The sequence below is a fragment of the Mobula hypostoma genome, chromosome 1 (genome assembly GCF_963921235.1).
Source record: "Mobula hypostoma chromosome 1, sMobHyp1.1, whole genome shotgun sequence".
NCBI lineage: Eukaryota > Metazoa > Chordata > Chondrichthyes > Myliobatiformes > Myliobatidae > Mobula > Mobula hypostoma.
The window spans coordinates 227,155,936-227,178,813 of record NC_086097.1 but is presented as its reverse complement, the minus strand read 5'-3'; the positions used below and the strand labels follow the sequence as shown (position 1 = coordinate 227,178,813).

Sequence of the window (22,878 nt, the reverse complement as noted above, 5' to 3'; positions counted from 1 at the left end):
AGTTCATCAGGTATGATATTGTGGCCATCACTGAATCATAGATGAAGGATGGTTGTATTTGGGAACTGAATGTCCAAGGTTACACGTTGTATTGGAAGGATAGGAAGGAAGGCAGAGGGGGTGGCATGGCTCTGCTAGTAAAAAATTACATCAAATCAGTGGAAAGATGTGACATAGGATCAGAAGACGTTGAATCCTTGTGGGCTGAGTTAAGAAACTGCAAGGGTAAATGGACCCTGATGGCAGTTATATACAGGCCTCCCAACAGTAGCTGGAATGTGGACCACAGATTACAATAGGAAATAGAAAAGGCATATTAAAAGGGCAATGTTATAATAGTCATGGGAGATTTGAACATGCAGGTCGATTGGGAAAATCAGGTTGGTAATGGATCTCAAGAGAGTGAATTTGATAGGGAGAAAGTAAAGTCTGACGTAGCAGTATTTTTGCTGAGTAAAGGAAATTACAGTGGTAAAAGAGAGGAGATGGCCAAAATAAATTGGAAGGAGCTGCTGGCAGGGATGACAGCAGGGCAGCAATGCTGTGAGGTTCTGGGAAAAATGAGGAAGGAGCAGGAAAGATGTACTCCAAAAACAAAGAAATACTCAAATGGCAAAATAGTGCCACTGTGGCTGACAAGGGAAGCCAAAGGTAATCTAAGAACAAAAGAGGGGACATACAACAATGCAAAAATTAGGGGGAGATAGAGGATTGTGAAGCTTTTTAAAACCCAGAGACAGCAACTAAAAGAATCCTTAGAAGGGGAAAGATGAAATGTGAAAGTAAGCTCGCAAACAATATCAAAGTGGATAGAGGAAGCTTTTTCAAATATGTGAAAAATAAAAGAAGAGATGAGAGTGGATATAGGACCATAAGACCGCTAGAAAAAGAGGCCGGAGAAATAATAATGGGAGACAAGGAGATGGCAGATGAACTAAATAAGAATTTTGCATCAGTCTTCACTGTTGAAGATTCTAGCAGTGTGTCAGATGTTGTAGTGTATGATAGAAGAGAAGTGAGTGCAGTTACTATTACACGGGAGAAGAACTGTACCCTAGGGTTCTGAAAGAGGTACTGTTAGAGATTATGGCAGCATTAGCAATGATGTTTCAAAGAACATTGGACTCTGATATGGTGCCAGAGGACTGTGGTTGGGAAGATGTTAGAGTCAATTGTTAAGGATGAGGTTATGGAGTAACAGGGGTCAGTGTTGGGATTGCTTCTTTTTATGCTGTATATCAATTATCTAGATGATGGAATAGATGGCTTTGTTGCCAAGTTTGCAGATGATACAAAGATTGGTGGAGGGGCAGGTAGTGTTGAGAAAACAGCTAGGCTGCAGAAGGACTTAGACAGATTAGGAGAGTGGGCAAGAAAGTGGCAAATGAAATACAATGTTGGAAAATGCATGGTCATACACTTTGGTAGTTGAAATAAATGTGAAGACTATTTTCTAAATGGGGAGAAAATCCAAAACTCTGAGATGCAAAGGGATTTGGAAGTCCTTGTGCAGAACACTGTAAAGGTTAATTTGCAGGTTGAGTCAGTGGTGAGGAAGGCAAATGCAATGATAGCATTCATTTCAAGAGGTCTTGAATACAAGTGCAAGGATGTGATTCCGAGCCCTTATAAGGCACTGGTGAGGCCTCATCTTGAGTATTGTGAACAGTTTTTGGCTCCTTATCTAAGAAAGGATGAGGAACGAGTCCAGCAGCAGAATGAAAGGGTTATCATACGAGGAATGTTTGATGGCTCTGGGTCTGTACTCGCTGGAATTTAAAGGGATGGGGGGGGGGTTCTCATTGAAACATTTCAAACATTGAAAGGTCTAGACAGAGTCAATGTGGAAAGGACATTCCACATGGTGGGGGGAGTCTAGGCCAAGAGGGCACAGCCTCAGGATAGAGGGCCATCCATTTAAAACAGAGATGTGGAGAAATTTCTTTAGCCAGAGGGTGATGAATTTGTGGAACTTGTTACCGCAGGCAGCTATGGAGGCCAGGCCGCTGGGTGTATAAAAGCCAGAGATTGATAGGTTCTTGATTGGACATGGCAATGAAGGTTATGAGGAGAAGGCTGGGGAATGGGGTTGAGGAGAGGGAAAAAGGTTCAGCCATGATTGAATGGTGGAGCAGACTCAATGGGTCAAATGGCCTAATTCTGCTCCTATATCTTATGGAACCCATGAACATTACCTCAGTATTTTTACCTCTCTTTTTCCACTACTTATTTAATTTAATTTTCTTTTTATATGTATACAACTTATTGTAATTTATAGTTTTTGTTATTATGTATTGCAATGTACTGCTGCGCAAAACAACAAATTTCATGATATACAGTAGTTACATTAAACCTGATTCTGATTCACTATTAAGCATTATTCTAGTTAGTCCTTTTTAATTGCTTGGTTGTATTTAAGTATTTCTGTATGCTTCACATTTCACTGTTCGAAGTAGCTCAAAACAAGTATACTGTACCCACTGGTTTAGTGAACTGCTTGCAAAATGTTGCCATTGCCAGTACCATGTTGATCTCACATTTTTAAAAATGAATCTTTACAAATTATTTTAATAGTTTGAATAGTCTTTAAAAGCTTCTAATGTTTACCTAAATATCAGAAATATATGCTATATTTTGACAAATAGATAAGGTTGTGTTACCTATGAAATGTTATTTCAACTGCTTTGGGATGGGCCTTCATCCAGGCTCCCTGAAAACTGTAAATGTCACAAATGACCCAGTGCTGGTGACAACAGTGGATGAACAAGGTCAGAATTTTCTAGAGATCAGCAGTGAACACAAATTTTCGACCATAATAAATTTCTGACCAGGAGGAATCGTGCAGAAACTTCAGTTCAGAAAATATTTTGAGTTCTTTACAGGGGAAAAAAAAAGTCAGATTTGTTGTCTGTTGTCAGAAACAGTCTGTTGTCAGATTTGGTCCTGTTGTACCACAGTAACTCTGTGGTGGAAATGTCATTTGTATGTGTAATAAGGTTTACTGTAGTTTCTGTACATGATGTAGCAGAGAAACAATAGCTGATCTTATGAGATTCTCAATCACATTGGCTAATAAAGTCATAGAAAATTACAGCATAGAAACAGGCCTTTTGGCCATCTCATCATGCCAAACTATTTAAACTGCCTAGCCTGATAGCAGTTAGCATGTGTTTGGAGTTTTGAGTTCAATTCCGGTGCCATCTGTGAGGATTCTGTATGTCCTCTCCATAGAGTGTGTGAGTTTTCCTTGGGTGCTCCAGTTTCCTCCCACAGTCCAAAGACACACTGGGTAGGGTAATTGGTCATTGTAAGTTGTCCCATGATTATGTTAGAGTTTATCAGGTTTGTCAAGGGTTGCTGGGGCAGTGTGACTCAAAGGGTCAGGCCTACCCCATGCTGTATCACTAATTAAATAAAAATAAAATAGAACTCGGCAAGAAGTGTGGAATTAAAAGTTAACCATTACAAAGGATGGCACAGAAAGGTATAGGACAATTTCAGCACAAGAAGGTAAACCTTGTTATCAGGGAAAACACATGCTATATTTTATTTTAACATGGATATAGATATAACTAAAGTAATATAAATAATCACTAAATATAATTTACCTTGCAAAGGGCTTCTTTCAATTTCTGCTTCAGTGAATTGCTTTCTTGGTGTAGCTCATGAATAACCTGCTTCTTTTGGGTAATGGTCTTATTGTCCAATTCTTGTGCTGAATGTAATGAAGATAATTCTATTTCCAAATGTTTAATGGTTTCTTCACACTCAGCCACCTATATGAAGAAAAATGACAGCCAACTTTCACTATAAAAATAATTTACAAGCTAACATGGATCTCAAAGGGATAACTCTGATGCAAAAAATGGTATTTTTGCATGCAATATATCAAGAACTTTGTCAATGATCACAAATAAAGAGAGAAAAATGAAAATACAGTGTAAAGTTCAAATCATTCTGCCGGCATGTACCCTATTTAAGCCCTGATTTACTCAGATCTTGGCATAGTTTAATCAATAATTAGTTTTAGCTGAACATATATATTTATTATATATGACTTTTAACAAAGAGGTTTCATATTTGGAAAGCAGCATATATGCATGTTAATATTGTGCATCAAATGTAAATCATTCTAAATGTGTGCCAGTAAATTGGTTATAGTACTAAACTGTCAACGTAGAGGTCAAAAGTTCACTTTGCTTCACAGCAAATTATGAGATAATGCAGATCTGTAGGCAAGCACAGGAATATACTCAAAAGCTGCTGGATTGGTATTATAAAAACAAGTCCTTCACTTACATCTGAGAGGCAAGGATGTGACTAACTTGTGGAATTGCCTAATATTGTACTCAAAACTTAAACAAAAATTAAGTATATGAAAGAACCCTAATGTGAGATCTCAACAGTCTGCTTTTCATGGAACATACAAACTCCACTGATCACCAGACAAAATTCCATAAGTATCAACAAATATATCTTGTTCTGACCTCATGGAAGAGGGGAGTACACTGTACTTTCCTTGCAGTGTGAATGAAATCAATAGGTTATTTATACACCTACAGTATACACAAGAGATCCTGAAGATCCTGGAAATTCAGAGTAACAACTACAAAGTGCTAGAGAAATTCAGCAGGTCAGGCAGTGTCTGTGGAAAGGAATAAACTGTTGATGGTTTGAGTCAAGACCCTTCTTCAGGACTGGAAAGGAAGGGGGAAGAAGCCAGAATAAGAAGGTGGGGGGAGGAGAAGAAGTACAAGCTAGGAGGTGATGGGCGAAGTCAGCTTGTTGGGGCAGGGGGAATGAAATGAGAAGCTAGGAAGTGATAGGTGGAAGAGGTAAAGGGCTGAAGAAGAAGGAATGTGATAGGAGAGAAGAATGGACCATGGGAGAAAGGGAAGGAGGAGGAGCTTCCTTGTTAAGCGAGAAGATGGGGTGAGTGTGGATGTCTGGGAAATGGAAGCGATGCAGTAGGAGCAGCATCAATGGTGGAGGAAGGGAATCCCAATTCTTTGAAGAAGGAGGACATCTCTGAATTTCTAAAAAGGAAACCTCACTCTGGAAACTGATGCACCAGAGACAAAAGACTGAGAAAAAGGAATGGCATTTTTTTTACAGGTAACTGTGTGGCCTTCTTCCCCCCTTCTTCTATATCCTGGTGAAAGGTCTCAGCCCAAAATGTTGACTGTTTATTCCTTTCCATAGATGCTGTATGATGGCAACTTAAGACACAATTCCACTAATGTGTTCATTATTCTACTTCAATAAAAGTATGCACAATACCACAAAATTAAGACATAGAGATTGTAATCGGCAGTGAAAGGGCAAAAGAGCACATGGCTGTTTATTTTTTCATTTCTATAATTCCTGTGCTTGCACACTTGGGAGATGGGAAAATTATGTTATTATCTATAATCCAGACAAAACTGATGACAAGTTAAACTGATCACATTTATTTGATAATTGCTATTTTATTTAATTATTACAAATGAACAGAAAGTATAACTGCATTTTCTGAAGGTGCAGTTCATTTTTGCCATCTATATTCTGTCCATGAACTTTCAAATTGTCCACGTAAAGCAAACAAGAAGGAAAAAAATCAGAAAAATACAATCAAATTTAAGTTATATTTTTTTGAAGAGCACAAATTAATTAAGAATTTATTTAAATTTAATTAATTACAAATTATCACACAGCCCTATTAAAATTGTGGATTTATCAATCATTAATAAGAGTGCTCGGTAAACCTTTGGCATTTTAAGAGCATGCTGACTCCTGGCAAAGCAGGCTTGTAAATGTCAATCTCACGTCTTTTCTTGAAGCAAAACCAAAATTTTACTCTTGAATATTGATTTAATTCCTCATTGAAAACCACAATTGAAGCTGCATCAATCACACTTTGAAGCGATGGGTTCCAAATTACAATAGAGCAGAGTTGATGGGCCAAATAGCCTAATTCTGCTCCTAGGTCTAATAATCACCAACTGCATGAAAAGATTCTTCATATGCCATTCCTAGTTTGTTTGTCAATCACATTAAATCTTTGCCACACACATTAAAGTTGCTGGTGAACGCAGCAGGCCAGGCAGCATCTCTAAGAAGAGGTACAGTTGATGTTTTGGGCCGAGACTATCTGCAGATTTCCTCGTGTTTGCGACATTAAATCTTTGACCCCTTCTCTAATGAGAATGATTTCTTTCTAGATGTTTTATCCCATCCAAACTTATCAAGATTTTGTAACCTTGTATGAAATTTCTCTCAGCTTTTTTTGTTGGAAGTAGATCAGAAATCTGATAAAGGTGATATGGAGAGTTGGACCAAACTGAGAGCCAGAAAATAGAGATTTGGTGTTAAGATAAAAAGCTTAGAAGTACTACAGACTGAAGTGAGTGCCATGTCCACGTGGAGTTTTTGTTTCGTCTGAAATATAGCAGATTTAATCTTTTAAACATCACTACATCAGGCGTGGCGGGATGGGGTGATAATCAGATGGAAAAGAGCAACCACATGACAGTCCTTGTCTTACTGAATAGTAGAGCAGCCTCAATAAGCCATCTGTTTTAAACCTGCTTCTTCCATTCTTAACATCGGATATCTAAGCAGCAAGTTTGGACCATAAATCAAAAAAAACTAGAAAACACTTCCTCCCTCATCATCCCAAATAAATCTAAACCCATTAAAACATCTTCCATTCACAAGAATTGGAAGATCACTTTCCAAAGAAATTTTAAATGTCAAATAAGAAAACATAATGTATAATTTATGTTATGTTTTTGAAGATTTGATAATAGAATTAAATAAATAGAACTCAAGGAAACAGTTTTACAAAATCTGTTGTGCCCAATTTTTCCTGATGCAATTATTTTTGATATAATTAGAGTTATGACATGAAATTGCATTTATTGGCTTGGCATTACCCTCAGTAACAAAGAGAAGCTATAACCCCTGTATAAAAAAAGTTATTAATTTACCCCAGTGGCCATTTCCTTTCCAGCAAGCATGGCAGTTTGAAGATCCTGTTCCAAAGAATGAATCATCCGTTGTTGGTTTTCAACTACATTAACTGCAGTTAAATACTTCTGACGTAGTTGATTCAGCAGCATCTCCTGATGCTGGATCTAAAAGAAATTTTAGATAATAAGATCTGCTTAATTACAAGTGTTATATTTACACAATCTTGTCAACTCAAAAACATGAAGCACGTAGATCCTATCCAGCAGGATGACTGAACCAAATTAATAATTTACGGCATTTGGCTTATTGAGCATAAGTACCTGTACAAACTTATTGTGTTAACCATACAGTTTCAGAATTGCACCCCCTCTCCTTCACCATTCCCTATTCATGTTTCACTCGCTCTCGTATCTCCTTACCTGCCCATCACCTCCCTCTGGCGCTCCTCTTCCCTCCCTTTTTTCCATGACCTTCTATCCTCTCCTATCAGATGCCCCCTCCTCTAGTCCTTTATCTCTTTCACCAGTCAATCTCACAACTCTTTACTTCTCCCCTCCCTCTCTTCTGGTTTCCCTTATCACCTACTACCTTGTACTTCTTCCTCCCCTCCTCCCATCTTCTTACTCTAATTTTTCATCATCTTTTTCCTGAAAAAGGGTCTCAGCCCAAAAATGTCGACTGTTTATTCATTTCCATAGACGCTGCCTGACCTGCTGAGTTCCTCCAGCATTTTGTGTGTGTGACCATACAGTACCCACGGGCTCCCTAGATTACAGAAGATCTGATTTATGGAAATCAAAGTTTATGCAAACTCCCCCACAATATTTTCAAGACAGAAAAATTAGTTACAGAAATGTAAGCATCTTCAGAACAAGGGATGGCAGCTAGTTAAATCTAAAGATGGCCAATCTTCAAAACAAATTGTTTTCATGTAACCTCAAACAAATACATTATCTTTATGAATGCATTGGCTGTTTGCAGCGGGAGAGATTTCCTAATGAAAATGACAATACAAAACCTGCACACATGGGGCAAGGCAGAGTTATCAGCATGCCCACTGTGCTCCAAGCGAGGAACCCAGGAGCACATCCTCAGCGGCTGCGCAAGGGCACATGGTGAGGGACGATACAGGTGGAGGCATGATCAGGTCCTGAAGACCATCGCTGAAGCTGTCAGCTCAGGAGTTGAGTGGGCGATGCAGTCCTGACCCTCCAAGCAGACCATTGCCTTTGTCAGAGCTGGGGAGCAGCCAGTACCTGCCAAAGAACATCTGCAGGCATTCTGACCTCTGCAAGGGACTGGCAGCTGTTGGTGGACCTCAAACGGCAGCTGAAGTTCCCCAACCATATCGCAGCCACCACCCTGCGACCAGACATTGTCCTAGTGTCTGAGTCTACTAAACAAGTGGTGCTGCTGGAGGTGACAGTCCCATGGGAAGATAGCTTGGAAGAGGCCTTTGAAAGGAAGCTCTCCAGGTACACAGGACTGGTCAGCAACTGTCAGCAGGCTGGATGGAGGGCGAGATGTCTCCCAGTGGAGGTTGATTGTAGGGGATTCATAGTCCGTTCTTTAGTTAGAGCCTTCAGCATTTTGGGCATCGAGGGAGAGAGGAAGAGGAGAGCCATCTGCAGTACCACCAATGCGGCAGAGAGGGCCTCAAGATGGCTGTGGCTCAAAAGAGGGGAGCCATGGAGTCATAAGTAGCTAGCCATCTGGACACAAGCTGGGGTCTGATCAGCCCCGGCTGTGTCACCTGGAGGAGGTTGTATGATGTTGAAAGACCCGAAACACCCAATGATTCCAGGAACATCACTGAAGATGTGTCCAGAAGCATCAATAGATGTATGTACACAGCGACACTTGTAAAATAGTTCATCAAACAACGGAACACCCATTGATACCTCAAAGCCATGGAAGATAGCCACTGGATGTGGGACAAACTGATTCTGCACCATTGTAAATATACAGGGGAAAATATCAAATAGATGTTCATATGAATTGACCCTCACTGTTAATTTCAGACTTAGAGAAAAATTGGTTTACAGGCAATTCCCAGAAAGGAACCATTGCATAACCCAGAGACTGCTGGTATTCTATCATTTAATGTTATTTACAATCTGAATAATACAAAATATGTGCTTCAAGGGAACACGTAAGAAGTTTTATTACTTTCTTTTGAATGAAATATTATCATTTGAACTAAACCATAACTGATTTTTAAAAAGGTAGAAGTAGCTTAGTTTTGATCTTAACAAGAAAACTTTGAATGAAATGCTAATTGCCTCCATGTCACAGCCAGTGTTTGGACTAAACTGTAAAACAGGTAGGGATCTTCCATCAGGCTGCACATAACTTGGAATGCAACTTGCCTAAAATCGACAAAACACAATGCAAAAAGTCCAGGAATTTTAAGTACAAATTTATGTGTACTACAGTTTTCATTCCAGATTTTTTTTTGCATTGGTTGGAAAGAAACCTCATTAGAGCCAGCCCTGCCCAAATATTCCACTGGCAATATTTCATAATCAATTAATAACCAAGGTAAAATTATACCAATTACATCTATTTAAGGACATGTGAGAAGGCTCTAGGGCAATAACAGGCTCATCTTAGAAGAGTTTAAACATTTTTCTAATTCACTGACAACTAACTGCATATAAGTGCAGCACAAACAATTCTATTTTAAAGATAATTTCAGTTACTAAAAATCAGGTCATTGAGATGTGTTTATTTTTGTGATAAAATCTTTTTCTCCATATAATAAATATATATCCGATAGACATACTATTACTCCTTCAGGAAGCAGAATATATTCGATCACACTCCCAAGTACTGCACTGTAGAGATGTAAAGGCTTTGAGCATCCACAAGTGAATCACTTGCCACAGTATATCCACCCTCTGACTTGCTCTTTCAGCCATTGCATTTACATAGCTAGTCTCGTTGAGTTTCTAATAAAAAATAACCTCACTTTGGAAATTTAAGTCTTTGGCCCATCCTTGGATCAAATCTATGATGAGGTTCTCCAAAAACCATTTTGTCCATTGGTTGCATGATAATTCAGTCGCAGCCAATGGTAATGGTCTTTTCACATTCCATCGCACCTATGGCTCACAATACCATGGGAATGGATTTCAATGGAGAGCAAACTAAATAATGTAATGCAGATTGCTTCTCTAAAGGACACTGGTGAACCAGTTGGTTCAATTTGAACATATATACACTAAGTAACAAAGTTTAAATTTTCCAATTGAGAAGATAGGATTTCCATTCAGTTCTCAAAACTGTAATCTGGATTGCTAGTTAGGTAACTTAACCACTGTATCACCATTTCAAGCAGTTCTTCTGTTTCCTTCTGGTACTTAATCCTATACACTGAGAATCCATTCCCAACAGAAGTTCTGAACCCCATCTGTTTCTTTTTTCTTCCCTATCTATCTCCTCTGAAAGTAGCACAACCATGGATATTAGAAATTAAGCTGGTCTTTTGCCAATAGCACAAAATGAATTCAAAGAGAATAGGCAGCCTGTTTTACAATGAATCCAATTATATTTTCTACTGACATTAATGGAAAGGGATATAAGAATTATGTATAGGAGGCTACTGATTCCTCATGAACTATATACAATACTGGCAAGCCCCAATTCCATCTTCAATTAAGTCCTACCTCAGCTAAGGAAAAGTTGTATAAAGGCTGTTAAACTGTATACTTCCTCAATAAATTAAGGCAGCTATATCTTTAAAAAAACTTCTAAGTATTTTGTATATACACACACACACATCATTCTTGGCTCAAATGTTCTGGCAATATATTTGTTTCCAATTTATCCTTCTTTTTATCCTTTTCTTACACTCCTAACAATGGAGAAAAGAACATAAAACAGACTGAAAGTAGAAAATGCAATAAGATGCTATTTTGTCAATGCCAAAGAACAGCAAGGATGAAAAACAGATGTAACTTCTGTTATTTTAGACAATGCAGGTTTCATTTACATAACAAGATAGAATCCAATGCACATGTGCACAGTTGTTGAAAAATATAGTAGACGACATCAACAAGGTCATCAGCAAACAGGTAATTATTAGCTATCAGAAGCTGGCAAATGTAAATTAGAATGAAGTGATAATGCAATTTTGAAGCATTGCATTCCAGTTAACTTGTTTTCTGAGCAGAAATGATGTTGACCAGTGTTAATGAAAGAGATTATAATTTACTTTAAAGTTAGTTACTGACTGACTTCAACTGAATGGAGTGTTTAGGCTGATTTATACTTGTGCATACTAAATTACGCCGTAGCCTACGTAAGCGGGCTACGCCGTTGTGAGCATTTATACTTGTGCGTTGGTGTGTCTGCATTGCTCTGCAATTCACTGCCAAAACACTAGTTGGCGGTGGGGTTTCTAGGCCACTGTGTTGAGTTTCTTCGTGTTGAAACTCAACACGAATAAACTCAAACTTCAAACAATGGCGACTGAAACTGAAGGAGGGTGAATTTTCTGTGCTTGTCCGGCCACTGAGAGACACGGACAAGGAAATGCATTTCAAATATTTTCGGATGCCGGCAGGTAGATTTGACAATTTGCTTAATCGTCTCCAACCATTTATTTCGCATCAGTGTACGCACAGTATACTCAGAGACTGGCAATCACCATTCAAGTTTTAGCTTCAGGTGAAAGCCAACAGGCTGTAGCAGCTAACTACAAACTGGTGTCAAGCACAGGGTCCTCCATAATTTCGGAGGTCTGTAAAGCTTTATGGAAAGCATTGCAGCCAGAGTTCCTTCCCTGCCATTCGGTCGCCCAATGAGAAGCTATTGCAGTGTAGGAGGAAATGCAATGCTACCAAGCGGACCAATCACAGTTGTCTCGGTCTGCGTCACCGCGACGCGTAGTTACATTTTGGGAGGGGTGTGCGTTAGGCTACGGCGTAGGGTTGGCGTAGAATACAGCGTAGGGTACGTTGCTAAGCAGTACCTCCGGCATACATTTGACGCACAAGTATAAATCAGCCTTTTGTTGTGTAAGCAGCATTTTAGTAAGGCTGCAAAAGTCTACAAGGATTATTGGAGGCACAGAAAGGCAGTATCTGACTTAAAGTCTTCTGCAAAAAAATGTTGCCTCCAGGTGAGAAGACCAGTTGGAAAATGAGGAGTCTGAGCAAAAAATGAGAGGAAAAATGAACTCAGTAGCAGCTCAACATGCAAAAAGAGAGGTACAACTGGAGGAGGAGAAACGGGGAATGAGAGGGTCGGTAGAAGAATTCAAGGAACAATTATTTCAGCTTTTCTCGTAGTGAAGATTTCTGTGTGGAGGTTATCTTCACTTTATCAAAGGTGTTCTCAGTAATATCTTCCAACTACCACAAATACAATTGCAACCTTAGAGAAGTATAAGTAGTACCACTGGCTTTCAAGACATTTATGGTAATGAATGACTATGTATCTGGCTACAGGCTAGGTGTGGGGATCCGAAGATAATTAATATTCCCTATTCTAAGTGCGCTAACTATACTTCACTTTCACTTGATAGGTTACATTGCTTTAAAAGAAATACAGCAACCCCAGGATGTAGGATATCATTAACTCCACAAATGCAGAACCTAAAGGGATTCCACTCTTTCGATGTCCAGCTCTGATATGACCAAAGACAGTGAATCCTACAAGTCAAAACTCCACAGTGACAATTTGCTAGGTCACTGGCTTTTAAGTCTAAATGACAAACCAAAGGGTGATTAGCGAGTGACAAGGTCTGTTCACAGATGACATGGTTCATGACTCTAGCTGGTCATATGTGTACATACACATGGATATGAGGCATGCTACAAAACCTATTCTGTCCCATTATATGGGATAAGATGGAGGAAGGAGGGAATAAACAATCTAGACAACCAGGTTCCTCTTGGCTTTCCATGAACAACTCATCAAACTTAGGCACTAGTAAATGTAACTCCCAATCTCCATTCACTGGGGGCATTACAGTGCACCCTCCCACTTCTACTGACTATCCCAGCATCCACACGGTCACAAAGGAATAACAGAAAACTTACAAAATAAACATTCCAAACCAAAGCATGTCACATTACATAGAATTGTTAAGGAATTATATTTCGACATAGACTTAGTTTCAATGTGTTTTTCTGTCCTGTTGTTACTGCTGATAAAGAGTAAACTGACCTTCAGTGGAAATTATTGCAGGTAACTTCAGACGTAGAAGTTGCAGTTCGATTGCTGGAAGTAATTAGAAATGGCTGAAACAGGCAGTTTCACAGCACAGGGTAGCAGTGAGAAGATAACCAGTGTTTTCCTAAGAAAGGACAATAGGCTTGTGCTCCATAGTACCACTACTAATTTACCCAGCAAGGTACCTTTACGATCTGCTAGAAAACAAATTCCTGGAGAGTTGTAACATCCTGCATAAACACTCTGTAGCAGTGAGACAGCTGCTACATGTGAGGAACAATGGAATCCCCAAGAAGATCGGTGACAATAAATATGCTGCACTGGAGGCTAAGAAATAATCTATTGGAAATGCATGAATGGAATTGTCCATCACCTACAGCTGAAAAATGCAAGGTTGGTCCTCCATGCTGCTGGACAACAGACGCAGATTCTCTTCCAGACATGCTAATATATCAAAGTTAAAACCATTTCTGCAGCCTGCCCTAGTGATGTTCTCATCTGAATCCTTTGTCACAGAAATTGTTTGTGACCTTGGGCTGTGAAAAACTGGCATCTGCATCAATTTATCTGTGGTCCAGCAGTGGACCAGTCATGTTTAGTGTCACACTATGTGTCCCTAATTTGTCTGCAAAATTATTATCTATCACTATCTGAGCTAGCTGCTATGAATGCAATGCTGAGGGAAGGTATTTATTCTTGCTATGGAGCCTTTTGTTTCCCTACCATTGTTGGGTTGAAGTGATTGAAGTCCTGAAAAAGAGAAAGGCATAAGGTAGAGGGGTAATGAGGAAGGGTTGGGTACAGGCTGCAAGCAGAGTATGAATCCATGCTACTGTCTCCGTTCTTTACTGCAAGTGAGGGGTCAGGAATTGTTATGTGCAGGGGGTCAGTGATTGTTGTCGTAGCTTGTTTTTGCTCAGGGCAGGGAGGGATTTTAGGGTCTGAGAGTTCTGTTTCTTTTATTTTTCATGCTGGGATGGGGGGAACTGATGTCTTTTCTTTCATCAACATCCATGGTCTTTCTATATTTAATGGCTATCTGGTGTAGACAAGTATCAAAGTTGTATTGTACATGCATTATTTGACAATAAAATGAACCTATGAATCTTTGACCAATGTTTACATATATTAGGCTTCTAAATCAGAAGAAATGTGTGGGATAAGGAAGGGATAAAATGAGAGGATTAACAGTGAAGGCATAAGATTTTCTATCCTTTAGCATCATTACTGGCCAGATCTCTTCAAGACCAACGGTGATGATGAGCACTGTGATGGCGATCATTGTCTTTTAAAAGTGGCAATATCACGCAGCTATGACTTTTGCCCCTCATCCCTGTACAATGCATTGTCCCACTAGAAAGGAGAATGGTGCAATGAGTACTTGGCATGTGTGTGTGCCATTGCTCAATAGTTGCCTCTGTTTACAAGCTATGAAATGTACATATGCAGATATGACATAAAGTTCAAAGTTCAATGTACATTTATTATCAAAGTAGGCATGCATTATTCAATCTTGAGATCTGTTCCATAAAAGACAGCTATGAAACAAAGAAACCCAAAGAGGCATTAAAAAAACCATCAAACACCCAGTGTACAGACAGAAAAAAAACAAATCATGCAAACAATAAACACGAGCAAATGGCATTCTGAACTGAAGTCCACAAAGACAGTCCTGTCCACAGACCCTTAGTTCAGCGCAGAGTGGAACAGCAAACTGAACCGGCTCATCCCTTGCCTCGGGTCCAGTTACCTTCACCATTTCAATCTGGCCCAGCGCTAAATGGCGCAAACATCAGGTTCAGGCTCTTCAGTACGCTCAGGGGCCTGTACCTGACCTTTCTAATTCAGCCTTGCGCTCAAATCGTCATCCAAACATTGGGTTCAGTCGCTTCGATATGCTCTGATGCTTGGACTCCACCTCCTCGCTTCGGCCTGTACCCAACCTTTCCAATTTGGCCCAGTGTTTAAATCGATCGAACCTTGGGTCTTCCTCACTCTTGGCAACGGGCCTGCTGACTTGCCTCAGCTCGGTTCTGCCAAGTCCAAGGGAAGTTACAGGCTATTGTTTGTGGTGATCGTTTACCAGAAAAAGGGTGATTAACAAAGTATTTAGTTGTTTTCTTTGTTTCATTAACCACCAGCCAGAAGTCGCTGATACTCATCAGTGCCATCTTAAACCGGAAATCACAGACGTATATGTGAAGGGAAGGGTAATCTATATTCTGTAGATTAAATATTAATTCAAACTGCTGGAGATTGTAGGAAGGTATGTAATGGGGAATGGTGTGCACAGCATTTACTGAGAATATTAAGAACAAAAATATGTTCAGAACTTAGGTCATTCGTCTATTGAGTCTTCCCTACCATTTAATCATGGCTGATTTTTCTTTCAACTGTAATCTCCCTTTTCCCCATAACCCTCAATCCCTTTTTCAATTAAGAACATTTCAACTCATCTTAGATAAACCCAATAACTTGGACTCCACAGCCCTCTGCGGCAACAAATTACAGTCACTAGCTTCTAGCTGCACAAATTCCTCCTCATCTTAATTTTAAAGGGACATCTCTTTATTCTGAGGTTGTATCCTTAGATCCTAGACTCTCTAGCTAATGGAAACATCCTCTCTAAATCCACTCTTTCCTGGCCTAAGATCAATGAGATCCCTCCTAGACACTCCCCAGCGCCAGCATATCTTTCCTCATATATAGGTCAAACATTTGTCACAATATTCCAACTGTGGTCTGACCAACACTTTATAAAGCCAAATGGTTCTGCTGGAAGTGCACCCAACTCAACTGCTGACAGACAAGGTCAAGGAACTAAAACTGAAGCTGGATTTTCTCAAGATCTTCCAGGAGGCTGGAAAACTCGTAGATGAAACTTTTACTGAGGTGGTCACACCCAGGGTGCAGGTGTCAAATAGTGGACGAGTGATCACCAGATGAAGTATGGGGAGTCAGCAGTCAGCGCAGGGTTTCCCTGTGGCCATTCCCTTCAGCAACACATATACCCTTCGGATACTGCTGGACGGGGTGGGGGCAGGGGCAGGGGAGAATGACCTATTTGAGTACAGCAGCAGCAGCTAGGCCAGTGGCTCTTGGCTGTCTCTGAGGCTCAGCAGTAAAGTCAGTCAGATAGTGATAGGACTCTCGATAGTTAAAAGGCTTTCAACTGTATACATACATCAAGAACAAGAGGATAACTAAGAAGTGAGAAACACTTGCTTGGATTCAGAGGATTCTTAATGAGTACTTTCAATCCGAAGTATATGGAGGATGAGGAGAACACGGCCGAGTGTATTGATATGGTAGAGCATTTTAAGGGAAAGGAGGAGGAAATCTGGGTGGAAGCATTAAGGTGGATAAGTCCCCAGGGCCTGATGAACTATACCCCAGGTTATTGAGAAAGACAAGAGTAGAGCCTTGACCAATATCTTCATGTCCTCTCTAGCCACAGGTGAGATCTCAGAGGATTGTTCCAGATGTTGTTCCATTATTCAAGAAGACAACCAGGAATGATCCTGGAAACTACAGACCAGTGAGTCACTTCTCAGTGGTAGTGAAATGACTGAAGAGAATTCTTAGGGATAGGATTTATGATTTATGAGTTGGAAAACCATGGTTAAATTACGGACAGCCAGCATAGCTTTGTGCATTTCTTACTAACTTGATAGAGTTTTATGATGAGGCGATAAGGGTGATTGATGAAAGTAGAGCTGTGGATGCTGTCTACAAGGCATTTGACAAGGTTTCTCATGAGAGACTCATCCAGAAGATGAATCATGGGATCCATGATGAATTGGCAGTTTAGATTTAGAAGACAGAGGGTAATGGTTGAAGGGACTTATTCTAGCTGGAGGTCTGTTACTAATAGTGTTCCACAGGGATCTGTACTGGTACCTCTGCTGTTTGTAATGTACGTATATAAATAGCCTAGATAAGGATATAGATGGGTGGCTTAGCAAGTTTGCAGATGGTACGAAGATTGGTGGTATTGAAGATAGTATAAAAGACTGGCACGGAATACAGCAGGATATCGATCAGTTGCAGATATGGATGGAGAAATGGTCGACGGAGTTAAACACGGCTAAATATGAAGTGTTGCGCCTTGATAGGTCAAATGTAAAGAGACAGCACACTGTTAACGGCAAGACACTTAACAATGACTATGGGCAGACAGATTTTGGGGTCCAAATTCATTGCTCTCTGAAAGTGGCTACACAGGTCAATAGGGTGGTTAAAAAGGCATACGGCATGCTTGCCATTATCAGTCGAGGCATTGAGTCCTAAAGTCAGGAAGCTATGGTGCAGTTTTATGAAACTCTAATTAAGCTGCATTGGGAGTATTGCATACAGTTCTAGTCACCTCATTCTAGGAAGGATATTGAGGCTTTGGAGAGGGTGCAGAAGACATTCACCAGGATGCTGCCTGGTTTAGAGGGCATGTGCTTAGTGAGAGGTTAGACAAACTTGTGTTAATTTCTTTGGAGCGGTGGAGGCTGAGGGGTGTTCTGGTAGAGATTTATAGGATTATGAAAGGCATAGATAGAGTAGACAGACAGTACCTTTCTCCCAGGGTTGAATGTCTAGTACCCAAGGGCATGCATTTAAGATGAGAGAGCGTAATTTCAACGCAGATATGAGGGGCAAGTTTTTTTTACACAAAGAGTGGTGGATGCCTGGAATGTACTGCCTGTGGTCATGGTAGAGGCATATATATTAGGAACATTTAAGAGACATTTAGATAGATACACAAATTGAGGAAAATAGAGGATATGGATATTGTGTAGGCAGAAGAGATTAGTTTAGTTGGCCATTTGGTTATTAATTTAGTTGGTCTGGCAACAGTTTGTAAGCCGAAGCGCCTGTTCCTGTGCTGTACTGTCCTATGTAGCCACTGGTGGTCTGTAGTTTTTGATGATCCACTCACTATTTGACCATAAGCATGAAGTCATTCACTTGTGACTTTACTTTCAGGTAATTGGAGCTTCATTACAGATATTGACTATCGTTGCAAAATGGCCCATAGTCTTAGTCTACCAGGTAGTTAAAACACATCTCTCCTACTCATCCAAAATTCCCAGACATAGCAACATCTCCTCCAGTCAATTGCCTGCTGGCATCATCCTATATCTGGAAACAATGGAAACAGGTTAATTAGTATCATAACCTAATCAAGTTTGTTCCAGCCCCAACAATACTTCTGTATTTATCTTACTTCAAGTATCATTTTTTCCAAAAATATCCAGCACCTTCTCTTGAAGAAGTGAAGAACGTTGAATGAGGAAACATACCACAAATATTTTGGTGGAACACAAAAACATTGGCTAATTTTGATTAGGATATATGAATTTGTATTCTATCATTGCACAAGTTTAAAATATAATTAACATTTGATATATGTGTTTTGTCTGAAAATAACTAAAACCATTAAAGTTGTCTGGATGAGAACAATATGAACGTAAAAAAAGGAAGCTTGCCTTTTCTTCCGCTGTATTGCATTTTTCATCTTGACTTAATTGCTTCATTCGTAGTTTATGGATGATGTCTTCCTTACAAAGCACCTGCAGATTTACAAATTGAATATGCTAAAAAGATCTTTAGATAGATTTATTTGAATGTTTGTTAAACAATTTAATAAATTACCTCTTTTGATAGAATCTCGTGTTCACTCTGAGCAGTGATCATCCAAGCTTCAAGCCGGGCTTGTAAACGTCCATTTTCTTCTAATGTTTCATTGTATTGCTGTTGAAGTTGTCTCATTTCATCTTTCAGTTCAATAAAGGTGTTTTTCTTGTTTAGAACCTTCAGTTAGGAAATAAATGTCCAATAATACTCTTTAACAATACTTATAAATCTGCATTGTGTAAACATTTCTAATGTGCCTGATGTAATCATAACACAATAATGAACTTACTTTACAATTCTGAAAAAAAATTACAAACTTTATCTGTTTCAATGTTTAAATAACTATTTGTCATAAGACCCTTGTCATAATAACCTACAAAGCCAAAATATTCTATTACTAGAACTGAACAGAGCTCATATTTAAGCTGATTATGAATGCAGAAGTAAAAAAATAAGAAAAATTTGGTTAAAACTTATGATTAAGTTTTTCAAGATTGTTTGGTGTCATTTCCAGCATAGAAGTGTAAAGGAGAACAAAGTAATTGTTTCTCTGGATCTGATGCAGCATTTAAAAAAACTCACCAAGATAAAGAACAAAATAATTTAAAAATCACAATAAATACAAAAAGATAACTTATAAATTGTACACAGATTGCTTATATGTGCATAAGGTGATGGTAGGTACAAGAATGTCTGGACATAAGATGACTGAAAGGAAATGATAAAGTATTGGTGGTGGATGTATATCTGTATATCTACTGTATATCTGTAAAAGGTCGTAAGTATCGATGCACATTCTCCAGATCTCTTAAGAAAGTAGAAAGTAGAGATGCGGGTGAGCGTTCTTGATTGTGTAGGATGTGTTCTGGGATCCTGAGAAATTGTGCGACATGTGCACTCCCAGAAATTTGAAACTTCTCGCAGTTTCCACTGCTGTGCTGCCAATGTAAAGAGGGGTTTGAATGGTGCGAGTTCTGCTAAAGTCAATAATCATCTTCTTTGCCTTGTTGACACCGAGGAAGAGGTTATTTATTTGCCTGGTACCAGGCCTTAAGCTCTTCCACCTCCTCTCTAAAGGCTGTCTCATTGTTGTTGGTGGTGAGCCCCACCACTGTCGAGTCATTGACCAACTTGACAATGCAATGACTCAGGTATTTGACCATGCAGTCATGCATGATGAGAGAATACAGCAGTGGGCTCAGTATACAGCCCTCGGGAACACCTGTGTTGATGGGGAGAAAGGAGCACCTGTGCATCCTGACTATGTGAGGTCTGTTCATTAGGAAGTCCACAACTCAGTTGTACAGTGGTGTATTTAGACCAAGGGATAGGAGCTTGTTTACTAAAGTCTGTGAGACAATAGTGATGAATACCGAAATGAAATCCAGAAACATTATTCTGACATAAATGTCCTTGTTTTCGAGGTGCGTCAGGGCCAGTTGCTATAGTATCTGTTATAGAGCAGTACGGTCGGTAAGTATACTGGTGAGTGTCCAGTGTGACAGGAATGCAGCTTGTGATATGTGCCATTACCCATTTAAAGCACTTCATGATGTTTAGTGTCAGTGCCACCAGGCAGAAGTCGTTTAGTTCTGAAGGTGTAGAGTTATTTGCTACAAGGATGATGGCTGATTTGAAGCACGTGAGGACAGCAGCCTGGATGAGTGAAGTGTTGAAGATAACCACAGAGGCATCAGTGAGCTGGTGTGCACACTCCCTGAGTAGTGGGACCAGGATGTTGTCTGGTCCAGCAGCCTTATAGGGGTTAACTCTCTGCAGAGCCTTTCTCATGTCTGCTAATGTCACAGATAGTGGGTGCTTATGACTTATCAAAAACGTGCTGAAATTATAAATTTTAAAACTTAGTAATTTACTGTCTATAAATAGTTCAAGTATTTTAACATTTGAAGAGCTTGGTTCTTTATAGATAGCATTGGTTCTATGTAGATAACACTGTTCATGTTGCAAATTCACAGCATTTGTATCACCAAGTAAAAATGTCCTACATTATTAACCATTTTAATGTGGCAACAGGTATACAGTGTTTTACCATCCAAATACAGTACTGTACAAAATTCTTAGGCACATATATAGCTAGGGTGCCTTAGACTTTTGTACGGTACTATATTTGTCAATGTAGAGTGGACAGCGGGTTTGTAAATCTGTGGAGCACTGCAAAGGGTTGTGGGACAGGTGGCAGAGGAGTGCCAAGGGCAGGAGTAGCGCAGATACATACACACTCAGCCATGAGACACCAGGCAAGATCATTTGATTCCAAACAACTGGTTTATTGATCATTACAGAATGTCTCTCTGATGCTTCCCACTCCCCTCTCTCCGCCCCCTTCCCACTCTCAGTCCACAATAGAGACCCATATCGGATTCAGGTTTATCAGCACTGACGTAGGTCATGAAATTTACCTAAAACTTTTGCAGAGTACTGCACATCACAAATAATTTTCTTGTCACATTCCTATTGGCATTCATATCACAGCTCACAGCATCTTTCAATCCACCTCACCCACACTTGACCTGCTCCTTGGTGTTTTTATTGTTATCCCCACACTATTTGCTTATTGCTGCTAGTGAGCTTCAAAGCTATCCACTCACTTCTTGGGCAACAGAAAAGTGTTGCTACTCAACTAGCCTTAATTTAAGGGATTCATTAAAATACAAATATAGTTGTATGGTATATATCTTCCTTAATAGGATGCCTTTGTTTATCCTCATTGGAAATGAGAAGAAAGAAAATCATTGACAAGGACAGCGCCTGGACTTTACCAGAAAAGGTCCCTTTTATTCTCAATCTTTGCCTCCTGCCAGTCAGCAAATCTTCTATTCATGCTTGTATCTTTCCTGTAATACCATGGACTTATATCTTGTTTAACAGTCTCATGTGCGGCATTTCATCAAAGGCCATCTGAAAACCCAAGTAAATCCAAAGACTGGCAAGTATGTCAAAGGATTTAAAATATTATTTCTAGTGTTTCTTATGAAAAAGGAATCTGAACTTCAGATGATCATACATGTAAACTAGCAACAAAATAGATGACGGTGTCCTTAAGCCCTCTCCACCTATAATAAAATCATGGCTTATCTGAATGTGACCTCAACTCTATACTTCTATCCACTTCTGCCTCTGCCTTAAAAATATTCAGATAGTTCTAAAGACTCACAATCCTTAGAGAGAGAAAACAAAATTAACTAATTTTTGTCTTAAAAGTTGAACAATTAATTGTAAACAGTGATTTCTGTTTCTAGATTATCCCATAAAATGAAGCATTCTCTCAAAATCTACTTCTTCAAGCCCCTCAGAATCCAAAACGTTTCACTCAATGCCAGTTTCACAATCCAACACTCCAGCAGATATAAGCCTGGCTGTCGAACCTTCCCCATAAAAGAACTTGCCATTTTTTCTTCATTGCTTATTTATGTATGGATGCTAATCCATTGAAAGCAATTCAAAAAAGGTTTACTGGGCAATAACATAAAAACAAGAGATTCTGCAGTTGCTGGAATGCACAGGAACACGCACAAAAGCTGGAGAAACTCACCAAGTTAGACAGCATCTATGAAAAGGAATAAACAGTCAACGTTAGCTGAGACCCTTCATCAGGACTCAAAAGATGTAAGAGGAGAATAAGGCCAGTCAGGACATCGAATCTGCTCAGCCGTTTCATCATGGCTGATTTATTATCCCTCTCAACTCCATTCTCCTGCCTTCTCTTCATACAATTTGACGCCCTGACAAACCAAGAACCTAACTAACTCTACATTAATTATACTCAATGACTTAGCCTCCACAGCCATTCGTGGCATTGAGTTCCACAGATTCACCACTCTCTGGCTAAAGCAACTCCTTTTCATATCTGTTCAAAACGGACACTGCTCTATTCTAAGTCAGTGCCATTTGGTTCAAGACTCACTTGCCATAGGAAATATCCACTCTATATCTACTCCATCTCAGCCTTTCAATATTCAATAGGTTTCAATGAGATGCCCCCTCATTCTTCTAAATTCCAGCATGTACTGGCCCAGAGTCATCAAACGCTCCTCACACATTATACCTTTCATTCCTGAAATAATTCTGGTGAACCTCCTCTTAGACAAGGGGCCCAAA

At 39.5% G+C, this 22,878-nt stretch overlaps 1 protein-coding gene across 1 annotated transcript in view; it reads right to left on the bottom strand.

Annotated features, from left to right (window-relative positions):
- LOC134349574 (paramyosin) overlaps positions 1-22,878 on the bottom strand; it is a 674,039-nt gene that overhangs the window by 381,372 nt on the left and 269,789 nt on the right. The window contains exons 7-8 of the mRNA XM_063054149.1: positions 6,969-7,115; positions 3,609-3,776 (exon numbers count right to left, since the gene is read on the bottom strand). Coding sequence (XP_062910219.1) covers positions 3,609-3,776; positions 6,969-7,115 — 315 coding nt within the window. The remainder of the gene's footprint in view (positions 1-3,608; positions 3,777-6,968; positions 7,116-22,878) is intronic.